The sequence below is a fragment of the Cupressus sempervirens genome, chromosome 8 (genome assembly GCF_028749045.1).
Source record: "Cupressus sempervirens isolate cs-2001-9-10 chromosome 8, ASM2874904v1, whole genome shotgun sequence".
Taxonomy (NCBI): Eukaryota; Viridiplantae; Streptophyta; class Pinopsida; order Cupressales; family Cupressaceae; genus Cupressus; species Cupressus sempervirens.
The window spans coordinates 354,327,326-354,344,485 of NC_143125.1; the positions used below are offsets into that span (position 1 = coordinate 354,327,326).

The 17,160-nt window shown below is 37.6% G+C and overlaps 2 protein-coding genes across 2 annotated transcripts in view; both read left to right on the plus strand.

The window, feature by feature from the left end:
• Positions 1-17,160, plus strand: part of LOC149542798 (uncharacterized) — a 49,011-nt gene that overhangs the window by 20,805 nt on the left and 11,046 nt on the right. Inside the window, exons 8-9 of the mRNA XM_089797689.1 lie at positions 16,833-16,925; positions 17,100-17,160. Of these exons, the coding sequence (XP_089653815.1) occupies positions 16,833-16,925; positions 17,100-17,160 (154 nt within the window). The remainder of the gene's footprint in view (positions 1-16,832; positions 16,926-17,099) is intronic.
• Positions 12,092-16,066, plus strand: LOC149542799 (uncharacterized). The gene is made up of 6 exons (XM_089797690.1): positions 12,092-12,189; positions 12,329-12,561; positions 12,677-12,829; positions 12,971-13,371; positions 13,509-13,914; positions 14,049-16,066. The coding sequence occupies exons 2-6, from the start codon at positions 12,429-12,431 to the stop codon at positions 14,627-14,629; spliced, it is 1,674 nt and encodes a 557-aa protein (XP_089653816.1). The 5' UTR covers positions 12,092-12,189; positions 12,329-12,428; the 3' UTR covers positions 14,630-16,066.

Consider the following 17,160-nt stretch of genomic DNA (forward strand, 5'->3'; position numbering starts at 1 on the left):
CTAAGTTTAACGAAAAATTTCCTTATTTGAAAATCATTCAAATTTACAATTAAATCCAAATTTTCAAAAGAAATCGTCTAAGTACAAAATTCACAATCTTATCCTGCCAAGTTGAAATCAATTTTGAACTTATTCGGCCTAAGGATAGAACTGATAGCTCTGGAAAATCAAGTTGAAACCGGGTGAAAAATACATCTAACCTTCTCCACTGGCCCTAAAGGCGATTAAAAAGGGGGTCCCCAAGATTTTGGGGCGATGTGTGAAAACCTCACAACAGGTACTCGCAACAAAATCAAAGTAACCAGTATCTCAAACATGAATGATCTCACCTCCTATTATGCCACTGCCACTATACATACATAGAAGCCATCCAAAAAGAAAGCCTCAACTTGTCGCATGAGAAGATCATAAAATACTGTACCAATTGAAATTCCTAGCACAAAAATCTGATCCAAAGGTAATCACATGTATTCGGAGTTGTCAAAATATCCATAGCTGAAATAGCACCCACAACAAGTGCCAAACGCATCCAACTATCAATACTTCCAAAGGTATATACCATGTGAATCTCACATCATCAACATATCCAATTTGTAACCTGCAATCACAAGCCTCAAGAGCAATACCTGCCATATATATACCTAGAAGCTCCCACTACAAAAGATAATGCCAAATCTATAACCAATCCACTCACAACATCTCAAAGAAGTGAATCCATGTAGTCTCAAGGACATCCACAATACATAAACCAATAACTTGCAAGAACAACTGTCATAACCAATCTCCATTGCTCTCCCAAGTTCTCCACAACCAATAGAGGAAAGAGATAAAGGAATAACCATGTCATCTCTCACATGACATACATGAGCACAAACCAGTGATCACAATCTCTAACCAATCTCAAATTCAATGTAAGTGAAATCAAACATCTAGGAAGATAACCAAGACCAAAGAGAAACCATGCAAATCATAACCTATATCATATCCTTCTACACACACCTCTAAATGTAAATTGTGCAAGTATGATTTCCATGAAACCCCAACAAGAAGCCTCAACAATACCCAAATCATACCATATAACTAATTATGGATGTAAGCCTCTCACAAGAAGATCAAACTCATAAACCATTCTTAAATCAAGGAATATGCCCAATATAAAACCATCTACCAAACTTAACCAGCATAACAACATATGCAAATGGAGATAACCAATGCTAAACCTTCTCTCAAATGAACCCCCCAGAACTAACTCATGTACCGTAGCTCAAGATCCATATTCATGAAAGACAAGCATAAATATAATGTAATTGAGAGAAACAATAGGCTATACCTCTCAAGTAGCAAACCGTCGAGTAGACCAAAAGTGGGGAATGAGAATGCTCATCAAGATATCCAAGTCTCCAACCAAGACTCATCTAAGAAGAATCTCCTCTCAAGTCCATATCAGGTGACTGCCCCTCGAACTTTTGCTGAAACTATCAACCATCCCAACAAATACTTCTCTAATCCAAGAGAAATCAGCATCACCACCGTCTCTAAGTATCCATGAGCACCTGTAACCAATCAATCCATGCCAACTCCAAATGCAACATAGCAATATCATGAAGTAACCAGCTTATGATCAGTGTACTCAATACCAAGAAACTAAACCAAGAGCAATGTCAAAGTTCCAAACATGGCCTCAGGAATATAAACATGACAATATGATTTAAACCATTTCAAAAGAGACAACATGCTCCATATGAACATACTATAACATGTCACAACTCTAAACGCGTATCAAGAGTATACCATGACATAAAAATGAAACCATCCTCACACCAAGGATAACGTGCCAAATGAAAGCATAAACTGCACCTTTGCTAAGAACCCTTTGTGTCCTCAAGATGCAACCATCTCCACACACCATGAAGGAAACCATCTCCACATACCATGAAGAACCATCTCCACACACCATGAAGATAACCAAGAATCCCATGAGTTCTCAAGATATAACCATTTTCACACACCATGAAGATAACGAAGAACTCCATGAGTTCTCAAGATATAACCATTTTCACACACCATGAAGATAATCAAGTACACCATGCAAATGTTAAAGACACTTTTGTAGCAACAGGATCTAAGACAACCTCCAACATCTGCAAACACTCAATAAATATATCAATGCCAATAACTCCCACTCAACCATGGTACCAAGTCACCTATGGCATCACAACATCCATCTCCTACATGAAGATCCTTCAGGTCTATACTCACACAACCAAAATGTCAGTACCAAGTAAAACCAATATTTTCAAACCAAGAAGATACAAACCAAACTAGGGACTAATCTTGCACTGTCACCTCATCATTGCCACAAGCTCCCACTAAACCGTGTATCCAAGCTATCCATAACACCATGATGAAAAACCATCCTCTGTATATCCAATCACGTCATGCCAAAATCCATGACACCATGATCACATCCATGAACCAAACATCTGACTCTCAAAAGTGTTTAACCTGTCGGCATAAAATAGTCAACCACAATCCTCCACCATAACTGTACGTGGTAACAACATCTCATCCCTTCCACATGAAAAAAAATCAGCAAATCATGTGACTTAGGGCATAGACAACCTAAATCCAAGCCACCAATCTGAATATGCATCGATAATGAAAGATTAATGGGCAAAGACAACCCATATCCAAGCTATAAATGCAACCTGTAAGTATAGACCGCTTACAACACTGCACAACTTGTAGACCTAACAAGTCATCATACATATCCAAACCAAACACTGACAACCCTATCATCATGAGACCAATCTAAAATATGAATTGAGTATACAATGACATCAAATCATAAATCTCCAATGCCATTAACTCACAATGTTACCATAGTCAAAATATATCTATAAACTGTTCAGATCAATATATCACCAAATAAATCATGCCAAACTTGCACCAAATTTGAATCAATGTGTAAAGCTCTCAAAGAGCTTTTTGTTGACTACTTGAAGTCCAAAATCTGACTCCGTATGCCCAAGTTATGTCCTAATCTGTGCTTTAGATAAACAACATCTGACTTTCGGGCTCTTAAAACTTGACAAAATGTCAAAATCATTGAACCAAACCTACACTATGTTGTAGTGCTCTGAATTAGTTTTCCAATGCTTATAAGAAGTCTCAAATCTGATATCTTGAGAGAAAGTTATGGCTGTTTTACTAAGGCAGTCTTTTTACCATTTTCACTACGATTTTTTTTTTGTGACGAAAATTCTGACAGAATTAAATTTGACGGCCATCACGGCCTAAAACTTAAAATTCTTTCATTTCTTTTGAAAATGGCCAAATTAGGGCATATTATATATCAAAATTTATGGAAACATTGACTTGGATCCAATGGTGAGGTTTGATTTTTACTTAAGAGGTCATTCTTGCAAGCCACCTCCTAAAAAGCTCATTTAAATGTAACATCCAAAAAATCCATTTGTCCAACAATTTCACATGTCCAAAACTTTTAACCAAAGTAATGTGAATCGGAATCGGCAAGGTCGAATTGAATCGTGAATCGGCAAATTTGAAAAAACCCTTTAAATTTAAAGATTTTAACAATTTAAAACTTATTTCATGCACCTTTTATTGAATATAACTTAAACACACTATAACATCATCAAATAGAAGTTAAAACTTAACATACATAAACATGGAACATAAAATCCATCACATACGTTAACTATGTTATCTAAAATGTAAATTGTAGACTAGCTGAAGTAAATAGAAATCAAATGATCATAATGATTTAAATCATAGAATGTATGTAAGATGATCCATAAGACATCAAATCATAAATGTGTGTAAGAATCTAAGATGAAGATCCATGAAAGTTTGAAACATATGTCTATCAATGATTCAGTATCAATATTTGTAAACAAAATATAAAAGCAAGGCTCCAACTCAAGCCTCAAGCTCATAGTCATCATCATTTTCAACACCATCCTCAAGCTCGACTGCTGCCTCCTCTAAGTATCTCGTCTGCCTAGTAGCAAGGCGTCTAATGTAGGTCCTAGAGGACTGCCGAGCCATATCTCCCGCATGTAAGATGGGCCCACGAACGTCGCTAGGGCCTGTGTCTGTGCGTGCATGTGTGCGTCTACCAATGCCTGAAGAATGTGCTCTAGATGCCTCAACCTCTATATCCACCTGGTCAATCCACGCATGGTCTTCCTCAGTGAAGACTGAATCCACAACTTCTGTGAGCCACTTTGATTCTGGATCAATCTCCTTTAGAATGATCGGAGAGGAGTCAGTGCCCAAAATCTGTCTGATCCTAAGATGGAGGTTGTAATGAACAAAGACAAGATCATTCAACCTCTGCACAATCAACTTGTTTCTCCTCTTTGAGTGGATGTGTTCGAACATGGACCAACTGCGCTCATATTCAGAAGCGCTGCTTGGCTGACTCAGAATACGGATGGCAATTTTTTGAAGTTTTGGGGTTGTGGCCCCAAACATTTACCACCATCTATCTGAAATAAGGGAAAATAAAAACTATTAGTCTCATTTACAAATTACAAATTACAAATTAACTCCAAAATTACATAATCAACTTTAAGTTTATAATCTAGATTCATGAATATTGAATATATTATTTAATTTTTACTTGGCTTTATTGTTTCCCAAGCATCTATGGCCATCCTGCTAGAGAAAAGTGGCCCTTCTTTATTATTGAACTTATCAAGCTCAATAATTGCAACATTGCTATCCTCATCAGTACTCAACCTCTGGACCACTATATATAATTCGGTGAGAACCTCCTCATCCGCCTTGAAGTCAGGACGGAAACGAAATGCTAGATTCAAAAAGTAAGCGGCTGCATGGATGGGTCTGTGGAGCTGATTTTGCCATCTCCTATCAATGATGTCCCAAATAGGGGCATACTTCTTCTGCACTCCTGCATATTGGGCTCTAATGGCCTCATTGGCCCTATCCATGCCTTCATATATGTAGCCCATAGAGGGCTTCTCCCCATATCAGCAATTCTTAGGAGAGATACAAAGGGCTCAGTGGCCTACATATAAAGTAAAACAAAAATTTGAGTCAAAACTTAAATATAGAATAATTCAATAATATAACTTAAGGTAAAATTAAATCATTAAACAATTGGCATAGTTAAATGTTAAATTGCAATAAATTTACCTTAAGGATTTCTCTAGCAGGTTTCCAAAAACCATCATCATCAAATATGCAATCCACCACATCTATCTCTGCAGTGGTCGTAGCATAGGAAGATGAAATCCACTCCCGCCCAACAAACATGCTCCTCAAATCATCCCTTGAGGTCAACAAGGACTGCAAGGTGATGAAATTCGAGGCAAACCTCGTGATCCTTGGATGAGCTAACTCTGTCTCTTGTGTACTTCCTCATTGTGCTAAGGACAAATGAATGATTATAAATAAATTTGCATATATTTTTTGCCCTTTCCACACATGACTTGACCCACTCAAGTTTGCCAATTTCCTCCAACATGAGGTCAATGCAGTGTGTCGTACAAGGGGACCAAAATATGGTGGGGTGCCTCTCCATAAAAAGTTTACCTACAACAATTTTAAGTTAATTAGAAATTCAAATTTCAAACATGTTAGAACTTAGGAAACCTAGAAATTCTAAGTTAGAATTAGAAAAAGTTCAAAATTCAAATAAATTTATTTTCAAAACTTGAAAAGTTAAAAGTTTACCTGCAGCAACATAACTTGCTGCATTATCCATCACCACTTGCACCACATGTTGTTCCCCCACCTCTGCTATAACTTCCTCAATAACCTCACATAAGTATGTGGCATTTTTTACATGAGCAGAAGCATCAATGGATTTGAGGAACTTGGTATATCCTACAAGTAACAAAACAACGAATTATAATTACTATTAGCAATCAACAAATCAAAATTTGAAATAGTCAATCACGATTCAAAATTATGTATGTAGGAAAGTAGAATGATCAATCACCTCCATAAGATACAAGAAAATTGAGGAGTGTTCTTCCCCTTCTCTCTGTCCAACCATCAATTATGATGGTGCAACCCTTTTCGATCCACTCCTTTCGGTTGTCCTCAAGCTCATGCCTCATATCCTCAACCATTTCATCTAGGAGGTATCCACTCAACTCAGCGTCAGTTGGGGCTTTAAACCCCGGACCACAAATGGCAACTGCATCTATCATGTTCTGCCAATAAGGAGCCCTGTCACAAATAGATAATGATATTGATTAGAAATTTAGATGTCAAAAACTCAAATCATAAAACAAGTAGATATAATTAAAGTTTTACTTTTACTTTTAACTTTAACTTTAAAGATAACAAAGAAAAAAGAATCAATTACCTAGCTGCAATAAATGGAATGTTGCAGAATTACTAGAATTTACAAATCTTTTTTTTGGCAGCATCATGAATCTCCTTGTTCAAACCCACGCCCTCAAGCGTGGGTTGGGAGCCAACAGTAGTGCGGGGCACAAAGTAACTATCCATTTTGTTTTTCCGCACTCTAGGCCGCAATAGGTTGGTGTGTACTAGAATTTACAAATCTTTTTTTTGGCAACATCATGAATCTCCTTGTTCAAACCCATGCCCTCAAGCGTGGGTTGGGAGCCAACAGTAGTGCAGGGCACAAAGTAACTATCCATTCTGTTTTTCTGCACTCTAGGCCGCAATAGGTTGGTGTTGGACTCTGTCTCAGTATAAGACCAACTACCACTGGCACTAACATTCGCATGAGCACTAGCACTAGGATGAAAAGGAGGCCTGGAAGAACCCTTTCCAACACAACCTACGGATGCGGAAGCTGATGCAGATGCAAATGTAGATGCGGTTGCGGATGTGGGAGCACGGGAGCCAATACCTCTTAACCCTTCAAGTTGCATTTTCTTATTCAACTTGTCTTGTTCAATTTTTTCTAGTGCCACTAAACAAGTGTGTTTTGCCTAAGCAGTTTGATGAGTGCAAATTGTGACATCATGGCCAGGTATGCCAACAATGTGGTATTTCAATCCATAGATACCTCTCGAATTTATTTTTTCTTTGCAAAATATACATTTTGTTTGATATTTGGTTCTCCCAGGAAACTCTTCATTATATTTCTAGCATTCATCTTTTTTACCCATTGTGGAAATTGGAAAATGAAAACAAAGGGCTGCTGCAATAAAAAAAATTCATGTAAAATATCAAAGTTTGCAACTAATAAACAAAGACTCAAAACAACAAACCCTAATTTGCAATTTAGTAGAAATAAAAAACATTAAAGTTTTGCAAATGAATTCACTAAAAAAATTTAACAAAAAATGCATAATACACTAACATGCAAAAAAAAAACCAGCACTTACCTATTGCAAATGGGTTGAGGAGTGTTGATATTGACTCCTTAATGCCCCCAATGCAATTTATGGCCTCCCCAGATGGACTTCTGATTTCTTTGGTGCTCTTCCTTCTTGTCGGTTGGAAACCTATGGATTTTCTTTTCTCTTCTTCTCTCTCACTCTTCCTCTCTTCTACTCATGCTAAGCAAATAGAAGGCTCTTTAGGGTTATAACAAAGAGGAAAGACAAATTAGAAAGCAACTAAAACATGTGTTTTTTTTAAAGTCCAACTTTTTATGCTTGTTGGTGCGCCCGATTTATGGAGATACCCGATGGCGATTCTAGCGATTTTTGCCATGAATCACCGATTTGGGCGATTCACAAGAATAAATTGCCACCAGTGATTTCTGATCCCAAAAAAATTGGGAGTCATGAATCTTATCGCCAAATCGGCGATTTTAAGGGGATTTTTGGAACTATGCTTTAAACATTTCATCATAACAACAAACTCAAAACCCTCAGATCTACAATAAATCACATATATATCTTGCCCTTTCTTTTATCTTCCCATGCATTCCCATGAATTCAATCTAGGGTTACCAACAATAAAACCATACCTCTGATACTTGTAAGGAAACTTGCAATAAAGAATAAAACCATTTCAACATAACCCATAATAGATCTGAAATAAATATGCAATTAAATTCCACATGCAAGAGAATAGAGAACATATTCAAAAAAAATTGTGACACAAGATATACCTTGGGAAAACCTTTATTGAGAGAAAAATGCAGCCTCCAAAAGCATCCATCACCATGTATTATTGAGTAAAAAATACCATTGCAATACAACCATGGAAGCCTTCAAAGCAATAGGCACCACCGAGCAATCCATGTGAACAAGCATGAATCCACACATCCCATGCCATGCTTCCAACTTTCACAAATGCTCCTTTGGCTAACCTGTCAAACCTTGTCCCACTCGACCCTTGCCTTTTGTCTTCTTCTTGTCACTTTCTCACACACAACAACTACCTTTGTGGCTGCTTATATAGTAGCAAGTTTCACAAAACCACTAAGTGGTATTACATAAACCATGTGCCACCTAACGCATTGACTCCATATTTAATATTGTGCATTTAATTCTTTTTCCCAATATTAAACAATTACATAAAATATTATCACAATGTTACAATACAACTCATCAAGAATATTCCATGAGAATTTTTACATGTTGCACGTTCACCTAGGTGCAACATTACATAATAAAATAAAATAATACAATATAACAATATTATATAATGTGTGCAACACCCATTATCTCAGCAAATGCTTGAAAATGAGTAATATGTGCAAACTTTATATAAATATTCTTTCCGTATATATTTTGATTGTTTACGTGAACAAATATTGCAGTCTTTAATATTTTAAAAGCTTTTAGGAATGTTCTTGGTAGTATTAAGTTGATCAATGGAGCTCTTCTAGAGTATCAAGATAGAGGAATAAATGAGTGCTAACAGTTGTTACAGGTTGGTGGTGCCAAATATTTGCATTTTTTTTCCATGGCATTCAAATCATGTGCTTACATTTGCTTTTCTCCAACGAGTGCTAATGCAGAAAAGGGAAACTAAATCAGGTGTACATCTACATTCAATCTTATGCCTGAACTACAAGGTAAATGTCGCGAAGCTATCATAGGCTTGCTTATACAGTGCCAGTAGGAGTACCTTCCACAGCCCTGCTTGTCCCAGCACCAGTGACCTTGTCAATAATTAGATGCCCAACCATACCATCCTGATCAAGTACTGAATGGTCCTATCATCACATGTAGCATATTTAGCATACAAGGTGAGGAGAGTGTGGCAGTACAGGTAATTGAAACTGTGCTAGTTTCAGCCACTCAAAGTTCACCATGCTATTTTGCAGTCTCTGTTTCAGATCATGACCATGTCAACCATTGGCAGAAACTTATATTCGTGGAATGAGATCATCAATACTATTCCTATGAACTTGAATCATGCTACAGGAAGAGGTTTGTTTGAGCCAGGGATGGTGATGACCAGGGTCAGATTGTTCGATCTGACATTATGAACTAAAATTGCTTTTGCTAAGCCTTTGTCACACTAGAAATCCTACAAGTAAGAAATGAACATGGAGGAAAAGTCATTATTTACTCATCAAATTATTAACACGCTAAACTTCTACCTTCACATTTACTCAGATGGACTATGACCTTGCGAAGGGCATTCACAATGGCTTGCGATTCTATTACAAAGATATTCTCGAGTCTCAATTTGGTGACTGGCCTGCAGAATTCAACTTCTTGCTTCTTTGAATATAGATGAAAACTGGGATACATTGAATGCACTGCTGTAAGCTGCAGCAAAAAAAGTTCAGCAACCTTACTTGTCTGAATGTAAAAGGACACATAATTCGCTAAGAATAATATCAAGTTCCGTATGAAGCAATGCTTTGGAGAATGTGATTGCATCGAAGAACAATTATTGAATAGTCTATCATAAGCTATAACCGAATCACTAACCTGTCATTAATGATTACAACCAAGTCTTGAGCCTCTGCTTGTATGTTTGACGATCAGCTAGACCTTTATATCTGTGCCAGCTTGTGGAAATACCATCCTAATGAGCCATAGAGGAATCCACAATTAAGTTGCCTTGCACAATTTTGCCAAATTTGTCGAAGGAATTAGCAGGGCCTTTGAACACTTGAAGATAATGTCGCACTGTGTAATTGTCTAAAGACTCCAGAAGTGCCAAGTTTCACAAAGATTATTATTAGTTTTCCATTATTGAGTCTCTTTTTGAAGTGGCATAAAAGACAACAATGGAAGCCCCTTCGATTTGCAATGAATTAATTCCACTCCGAGTTGCAAGATGAAGCCCTAAAAGCATTGCTCGAGTCTCAACATCATGATTAGATCCATCTAACAATTTCTTTGAAGCAGCTCTCTTGAGTGTCCCTTCATTATCTCAGATGACTTCTGCACTAGGATTGCCTTTTATTAGCATGCAGATCTCTAATTCCATCCTTTGAATGTGGGTGAAACTAATGATTTCTTAACAATCAGATTTGTCTGTTAAGAAAAAGGAATATAGGTCTTTGATCATTTTAGGCACAAATTCAATCTTTTCTGATGTCTTGTTTCATTTTCTAGCTTAGAACAACTGTTCAAAACCAGTTAGGATTGTACCATGGTTTTTATTTTATCATTTTGTTCTGTAAGTTTCCTACTTGTTGCCACTGTACATCATTTATGCTTGGTGGTCACTAGGAAAAGCATGAGCCGTCTTTAGATTAGATGGCTAATCAAAATATATGCAGACAACAGATTGTATTGCTTATCGGAAAATGACTAGACTATAGGTTACGTGGCTTTTCAAGCTATGATAAAACTGTAGACTATGGCTTGTTATAGTATGACCCAAACTTGGTCCATATGGGCTATGCTATATTTGGAATACTTTTCACCACATTTATGAAAATCTAAGGAATTTGGGGCTGAAATAATAGCTCATTGCATAGTTCCAAAAATCGCCATGAAATCGCCGAAATCACCGAAATCGCGATAAGATTCATGGCTCCCGATTTTTTTGGAATCGGAAATCGCTGGTGGCGATTTTTTCTTGTGAATCGCCTGAATCGCCAAAATCGGCGATTCATGGCAAAAATCGCCAAAATCGCCATCTTGAATCTCCAGAAATCGGCCGCGGCAGCAAGGATAGAAAGTTCAATTTTTTTAAAAAAACACATGTTTTATTTGCTTTCTAAGTTGACTTTCCTCTTTGTTATAACCCTAAAGAGCCTTCTATTTGCTTAGTATGAGTAGAAGAGAGGAAGAGTGAGAGAGAAGAAGAGAAAAGAGAATCCATAGGTTTCCAACCGGCAAGAAGGAAGAGCACCAAAGAGATCAGAAGTCCATTTGGGGAGGCCATAAATTGCATTGGGAGCATTAAGGAGTCAATATCAACACTCCTCAACTCATTTGCAAGAGGTAAGTGTTGGTTTTTTTTTGCATGTTAGTGTAGTATGCATTTTTTGTTAAATTTTTTTAGTGTTCATTTGCAAATCTTGAATTTTTTTATTTTTAGTTTTACTAAATTGCAAACTAGGGTTTGTTGTTTTGTAGTTTTTGTTTATTAGTTGCAAACTTTGATTTTTTACATGAATTTTTTTATTGCAGCAGCCCTTTGCTTTCATTTTCCAATTTCCACAATGGGTAAAAAAGATGAATGCTGGAAATATAATGAAGAGTTTCCTGGGAGAACCAAATATCAAACAAAATGTATATTTTGCAAAGAAAAAATAAATTCGGGAGGTATCTATAGATTGAAATACCACATTGCTGGCATACCTGGCCATGATGTCACAGTTTGCACTCAACAAACCGCTGAGGCAAAACGCTCTTGTTTAGTGACATTAGAAAAAATTGAACAAGACAAGTTGACTAAGAAAATGCAACTTGAAGGGTTAAGAGGTATTGGCTCCCGTGCTCCCACATCCGCAACCGCATCTACATCTGCAAGTGCATCTGCATCAGCTTCCGCATTCGTAGGTTGTGTTGGGGAGGGTTCTTCTAGGCCTCCTTTTCATCCTAGTGCTAGTGCTCATGTGAGTGTTAGTGGTAGTCGGTCTCATACTGAGACAGAGTCCAACACCAACCTATTGCGGCCTAGAGTGCGGAAAAGCAGAATGGATAGTTACTTTGTGCCCCGCACTACTCCTGGCTCCCAACCCACGCTTGAGGGCATGGGTTTGAACAAGGAGATTCATGATGCTGCCAGAAAAGAGATTTGCAAATTCTGGTACTTTTGCAACATTCCATTTATTGCAGCCAGGTAATTGATTCTTTTTTCTTTGTTATCTTCAAAGTTAAAGTTAAAAGTAAAAGTAAAACTTTAATTATATCTACTTGTTTTATGATTTTAGTTTTTGACATCTAAATTTCTAATCAATATCATTATCTATTTGTGACAGGACTCCTTATTGGCAGAACATGATAGATGCAGTTACCATTTGTGGTCCGGGGTTTAAAGCCCCAACTGAGGCTGAGTTGAGTGGATAGCTCCTGGAGGAAATGGTTGAGGATATGAGGCATGAGCTTGAGGACAACCGAAAGGAGTGGATCGAAAAGGGTTGCACCATCATGACTGATGGTTGGACAGATAGGAGGGGAAGAACACTCCTCAATTTTCTTGTATCCTGTGGAGGTGATTGATCATTCTACTTTCCTACATACATAATTTTGAATCGTGATTGACTATTTCAAATTTTGATTTGTTGATTGCTAATAGTAATTATAATTCGTTGTTTTGTTACTTGTAGGATATACCATGTTCCTCAAATCCATTGATGCTTCTGCTCATGTAAAAAACGCCACATACTTATGTGAGGTTATGGAGGAAGTTATAGCAGAGGTGGGGGAACAACATGTGGTGCAAGTGGTGACGGATAATGCAACAAGTTATGTTGCTGCAGGTAAACTTTTAACTTTTTAAGTTTTGAAAATAAATTTATTTGAATTTTGAACTTTTTCTAATTCTAACTTAGAATTTCTAAGTTTCCTAAGTTCTAACATGTTTGAAATTTGAATTTTTAATTATCTTAAAATTGTTGTAGGCAAACTTTTGATGGAGAGGCACCCCACCATATTTTGGTCCCCTTGTGCAGCACACTGCCTTGACCTCATGTTGGAGGAAATTGGCAAACTTGAGTGGGTCAAGTCATGTGTGGAAAGGGCAAAAAACATATGTAAGTTTATTCATAATCATTCATTTGTCCTTAGCACAATGAGGAAGTACACAGGAGACAAAGAGTTAGCTCGTCCAGGGATCACGAGGTTTGCCTCGAATTTCATCACCTTGCAGTCCTTGTTGACATCAAGGGATGATTTGAGGAGCATGTTTGTTGGGTGGGAGTGGATTTCATCTTCCTATGCTACGACCACTGCAGGGATAGATGTGGTGGATTGCATATTTGATGATGATGGTTTTTGGAAACTTGCTAGAGAAATACTTAAGGTAATTTTATTGCAATTTAACATTTAATATTTTACAGTTTACTATGCTAATTGTTTAATGATTTAGTTTTACCTTATATTATTGAATTATTCTATGTTTAAGTTTTGACTCAAATTTTTGTTTTACTTTATATGTAGGCCACTGAGCCTCTTGTATCTCTCCTACGAACTGCTGATGGGGAGAAGCCCTCTATGGGCTACATATATGAGGGCATGGATAGGGCCAAGGAGGCCATTAGAGCTCAGTATGCAGGAGTGCAGGAGAAGTATGCCCCTATTTGGGACATCATTGATAGGAGATGGCAGAATCAGCTCCACAGACCCATCCATGCAGCAGCTTATTTTTTGAATTCGGCATTTCGTTTCCGTCCTGACTTCAAGGCGGATGAGGAGGTTCTCACCGGATTATATACAGTGATCCAGAAGTTGAGTATTGATGAGGATAGCAGTGCTGCAATTATTGAGCTTGATAAGTTCAATAATAAAGAAGGGCCACTTTTCTCTAGTAGGGTAGCCATAGATGCTCGGGAAACAATACAACCAGGTAAAAATTAAATAATATATTCAATGTTCATGAATCTAGATTCTAAACTTAAAGTTGATTATGTAATTTTAGAGTTAACTTGTAATTTGTAATTTGTAAATGAGACTAATTATTTTTATTTTCCCTTATTTCAGATAGATGGTGGCAAATGTTTGGGGCCACAACCCCAAAATTTCAAAAAATTGCCATTCGTATTCTGAGTCAGCCAAGCAGCGCTTCTGGATGTGAGCGCAGTTGGTCCATGTTCGAGCACATCCACTCGAAGAGGAGAAACAGGTTGACAGTGCAGAGGTTGAATGATCTTGTCTTCGTTCATTACAACCTCCGTCTTAGGATCAGACAGATTTTGGGCACTGACTCCTCTCCGATCATTCTGGAGGAGATTGATCCAGAATCAGAGTGGCTCCCAGAGGTTGTAGATCCAGTCTTCACTGAGGAAGACCGTGCGTGGATTGACCAGGTGGATATAGAGCCTGAGGCAGCTAGAGCACGTTCTTCAGGCATTGGTAGATGCACACGTGCACGCACAGACACAGGCCCTAGCGACATTCGTGAGCCCATCTTATATGCGGGAGATATGGCTCGACAGTCCTCTAGGACCTACATTAGACGCCTTGCTACTAGGCAGACTGGATACTCAGAGGCTGAGGCTGAGGCTGTAGCCGAGCTTGAGGATGATGTTGAGGATGATGATGACTATGAGCCTGAGGCTTGAGCTAGAGCCTTGTTTTTATATTTTGTTTACAAATATTGATACTGAATCATTGATAGACATATGTTTCAAAGTTTCAAACTTTCATGGATCTTCATCTTAGATTCTTACATAAATTTATGATTTGATGTCTTATGGATCATCTTACATACATTCTATGATTTAAATCATTATGATCATTTGATTTCTATTTACTTTAGCTAGCCTACAATTTACATTTTAGAATCTTAGATAACATAGTTACGTATGTGATGGATTTTATGTTTCATGTTTATGTATGTTAAGTTTTAACTTCTATTTGATGATGTTATAGTGTGCTTAAGTTATATTCAATAAAGGGTGCATGAAATAAGTTTTAAATTGTTAAAATCTTTAAATTTAAAGGGTTTTTTCAAATTTGCCGATTCATCGCCGATTCATTGCCGATTCACGATTCGATTCGGCCTTGCCGATTCCGATCCGATTCCGATTCACGTTTCTTTGGCTCATTGTGATGCAGGAGCATCCTAGGCTTTCTTGCAATCCTGCATGTTTGGAGGGATTTTGGTTAAGTGTTGAGGAGCATCAAGCTTGGATTTTGGTGGAGCTATGTTTTCATGGTTAGGGATGTGGTGGAGACACATTGGAGAACCTTTCTTCATGATTGCATAGAGATTGGATGGATTGAGTTGAAGTTTGAACTGTTTATACATTGCTATTGGAACTGCATTTTTCTGGTTTCTGGATGCCTGTTGCAAGGTGTGTAACTAATTTTGCACAATGAATGAGAGGTTGCACACTGTAGGGATTGAAGAGGGCCTAGAGTACTTCCTTGTGTCAAGAGCGCAAGTTGTAATTCATTATAGGTCGGGAGATATGGCAATTCTCCCAAAGTATCGATTTCTGGCAGTTTTGCGTGACAGTTTGCTATGCGTGACTTTCAGGATGGATGTGCACTTTTCCTTGGGGAATCAAGCCTTTGCGCATTTAAAGGGTTATAGAGGACCTAAATTACTATCTACGGTTCAAAGCACGAGTTCTAATTCAATCGGAGCTAGGAGATATCGCGATTTTACTTGGATATCGATTTCTAGACATTTAATTGTTGTTGCAGGCCGACTTGTATAGCTTAGATTGGTATAAGTAGGGGTCTTGGGGAGTCTTTTAGTCATTATGGAGTTGGGATGGAATGAAGGATAGATGCGAATTTGAGAAGCTAGAGCTGCGGCTTAGGAACTAGAGGATCTCTTGGTGGACTTGCGGGTACAAGTGTGGATTCTTCTTGGTGTTCTTATCTAGTTGTGTATCTGGACTAGCTAAGATTGGTTGTAAGTTGGATCTTGCAGAACTGATTTTGTAATTGTTGTTTGTATTTGGCCCTAACCTGGAAGGCCTTACAGCGGGGCATATTGCATGTAATCAGTTATATATCTATGAATCAAGAATTGTAATTTGGTATCAGATCTTGCATTGGTGCTTCTTGCTATTGTGTTTCCGCTGTGTGGTTATATAGCTGGGGGCTAGGACATCTCCTTTGGGGATTCTCCTGCCCTGCACTGTGTCACATTGTAACCAATGTATAATGACTTGTCAGAGTATAACCAGACTATTGATTAGATGGCTTGCCAAAGTAGTGACTAGACTTTAAACTATAAGGGAAATTAGAAAATGGTCCAACTTAATATTATACGACTTATCAGTTATGACCCAAATTAACTCCATACGGGCTATACAATTGTTGTAGTACTTGGTACTACATGACCTAAATGTGGGAATGTGTGTTGGATCCATGGCTTATTGTAAGTAATGCTTTTTAAGGTCTGACCGGCCCAAAGGAGATCAGAAGCTGTTGAGGACAATCAGATTTTGTGGACTCGTTTTGTGAAATATGTATTGGATGGTGTTGTTATTTGGCATAGCTGTTATGACCGAATATGGGTATTCTTGGGTAAAAATAATAAATCAACAGTTGCTTAACACATGTTCTAAAACTGGTGATTATAAGCTCCAAATTGGGTAAGTCCAATAACCATGGAACATAAGGTATTACCTTTTAGTGCATGAAACAGGCTAATATTGTTTTATTATTTTAAATTTATGCTGATTTTGGGTTCATCTTGTATCATTTGGAGCAAATTAGTCTGACCAAAGTGGACATGCATTGAAAGAAGTATTTTAGATTTTACTTTTCAGTCAAGTTGACAGCTTTCACTTGAGCAATTTTCAGGTTGTAACACAGTCCATGGATTCAAAACTTGGTCGAATGGTGACTCGAGTTGTGCTTCCACGTGTTGTCATGCACTCGAGGCTGCACTATGGGGTAGGCCCTATATCCATCCTGTTGTGGCAGGTCATTTGTGGAGTATTATTACAACAAAAGCTAGTATAATCTTTTATTGTAATGAAATTTTTTATCAGTAACACATCTTTCATGCTAGTCTAAAGTCTTATATTATGCTTTCTGATATAATAAATGCATCATTTTTATTGCCAGGCATTTTCCAGTGAGTTTTCTGGTTTAGAACTTGAAGATGGAGGAGGAAGGGGTACAGCAG

What these genes read in the sequence shown, in the direction of transcription:
- LOC149542799 (XM_089797690.1), top strand. Translation starts at nt 12,429, where the DNA reads ATGGTTGAGGATATGAGGCATGAGCTTGAGGACAACCGAAAGGAGTGG. An exon ending in AACAAGTTATGTTGCTGCAG is followed by an intron (nt 12,830 to 12,970) that starts GTAAACTTTTAA and finishes AAATTGTTGTAG; the next exon opens with GCAAACTTTTGATGGAGAGG. An exon ending in TTGCTAGAGAAATACTTAAG is followed by an intron (nt 13,372 to 13,508) that starts GTAATTTTATTG and finishes CTTTATATGTAG; the next exon opens with GCCACTGAGCCTCTTGTATC.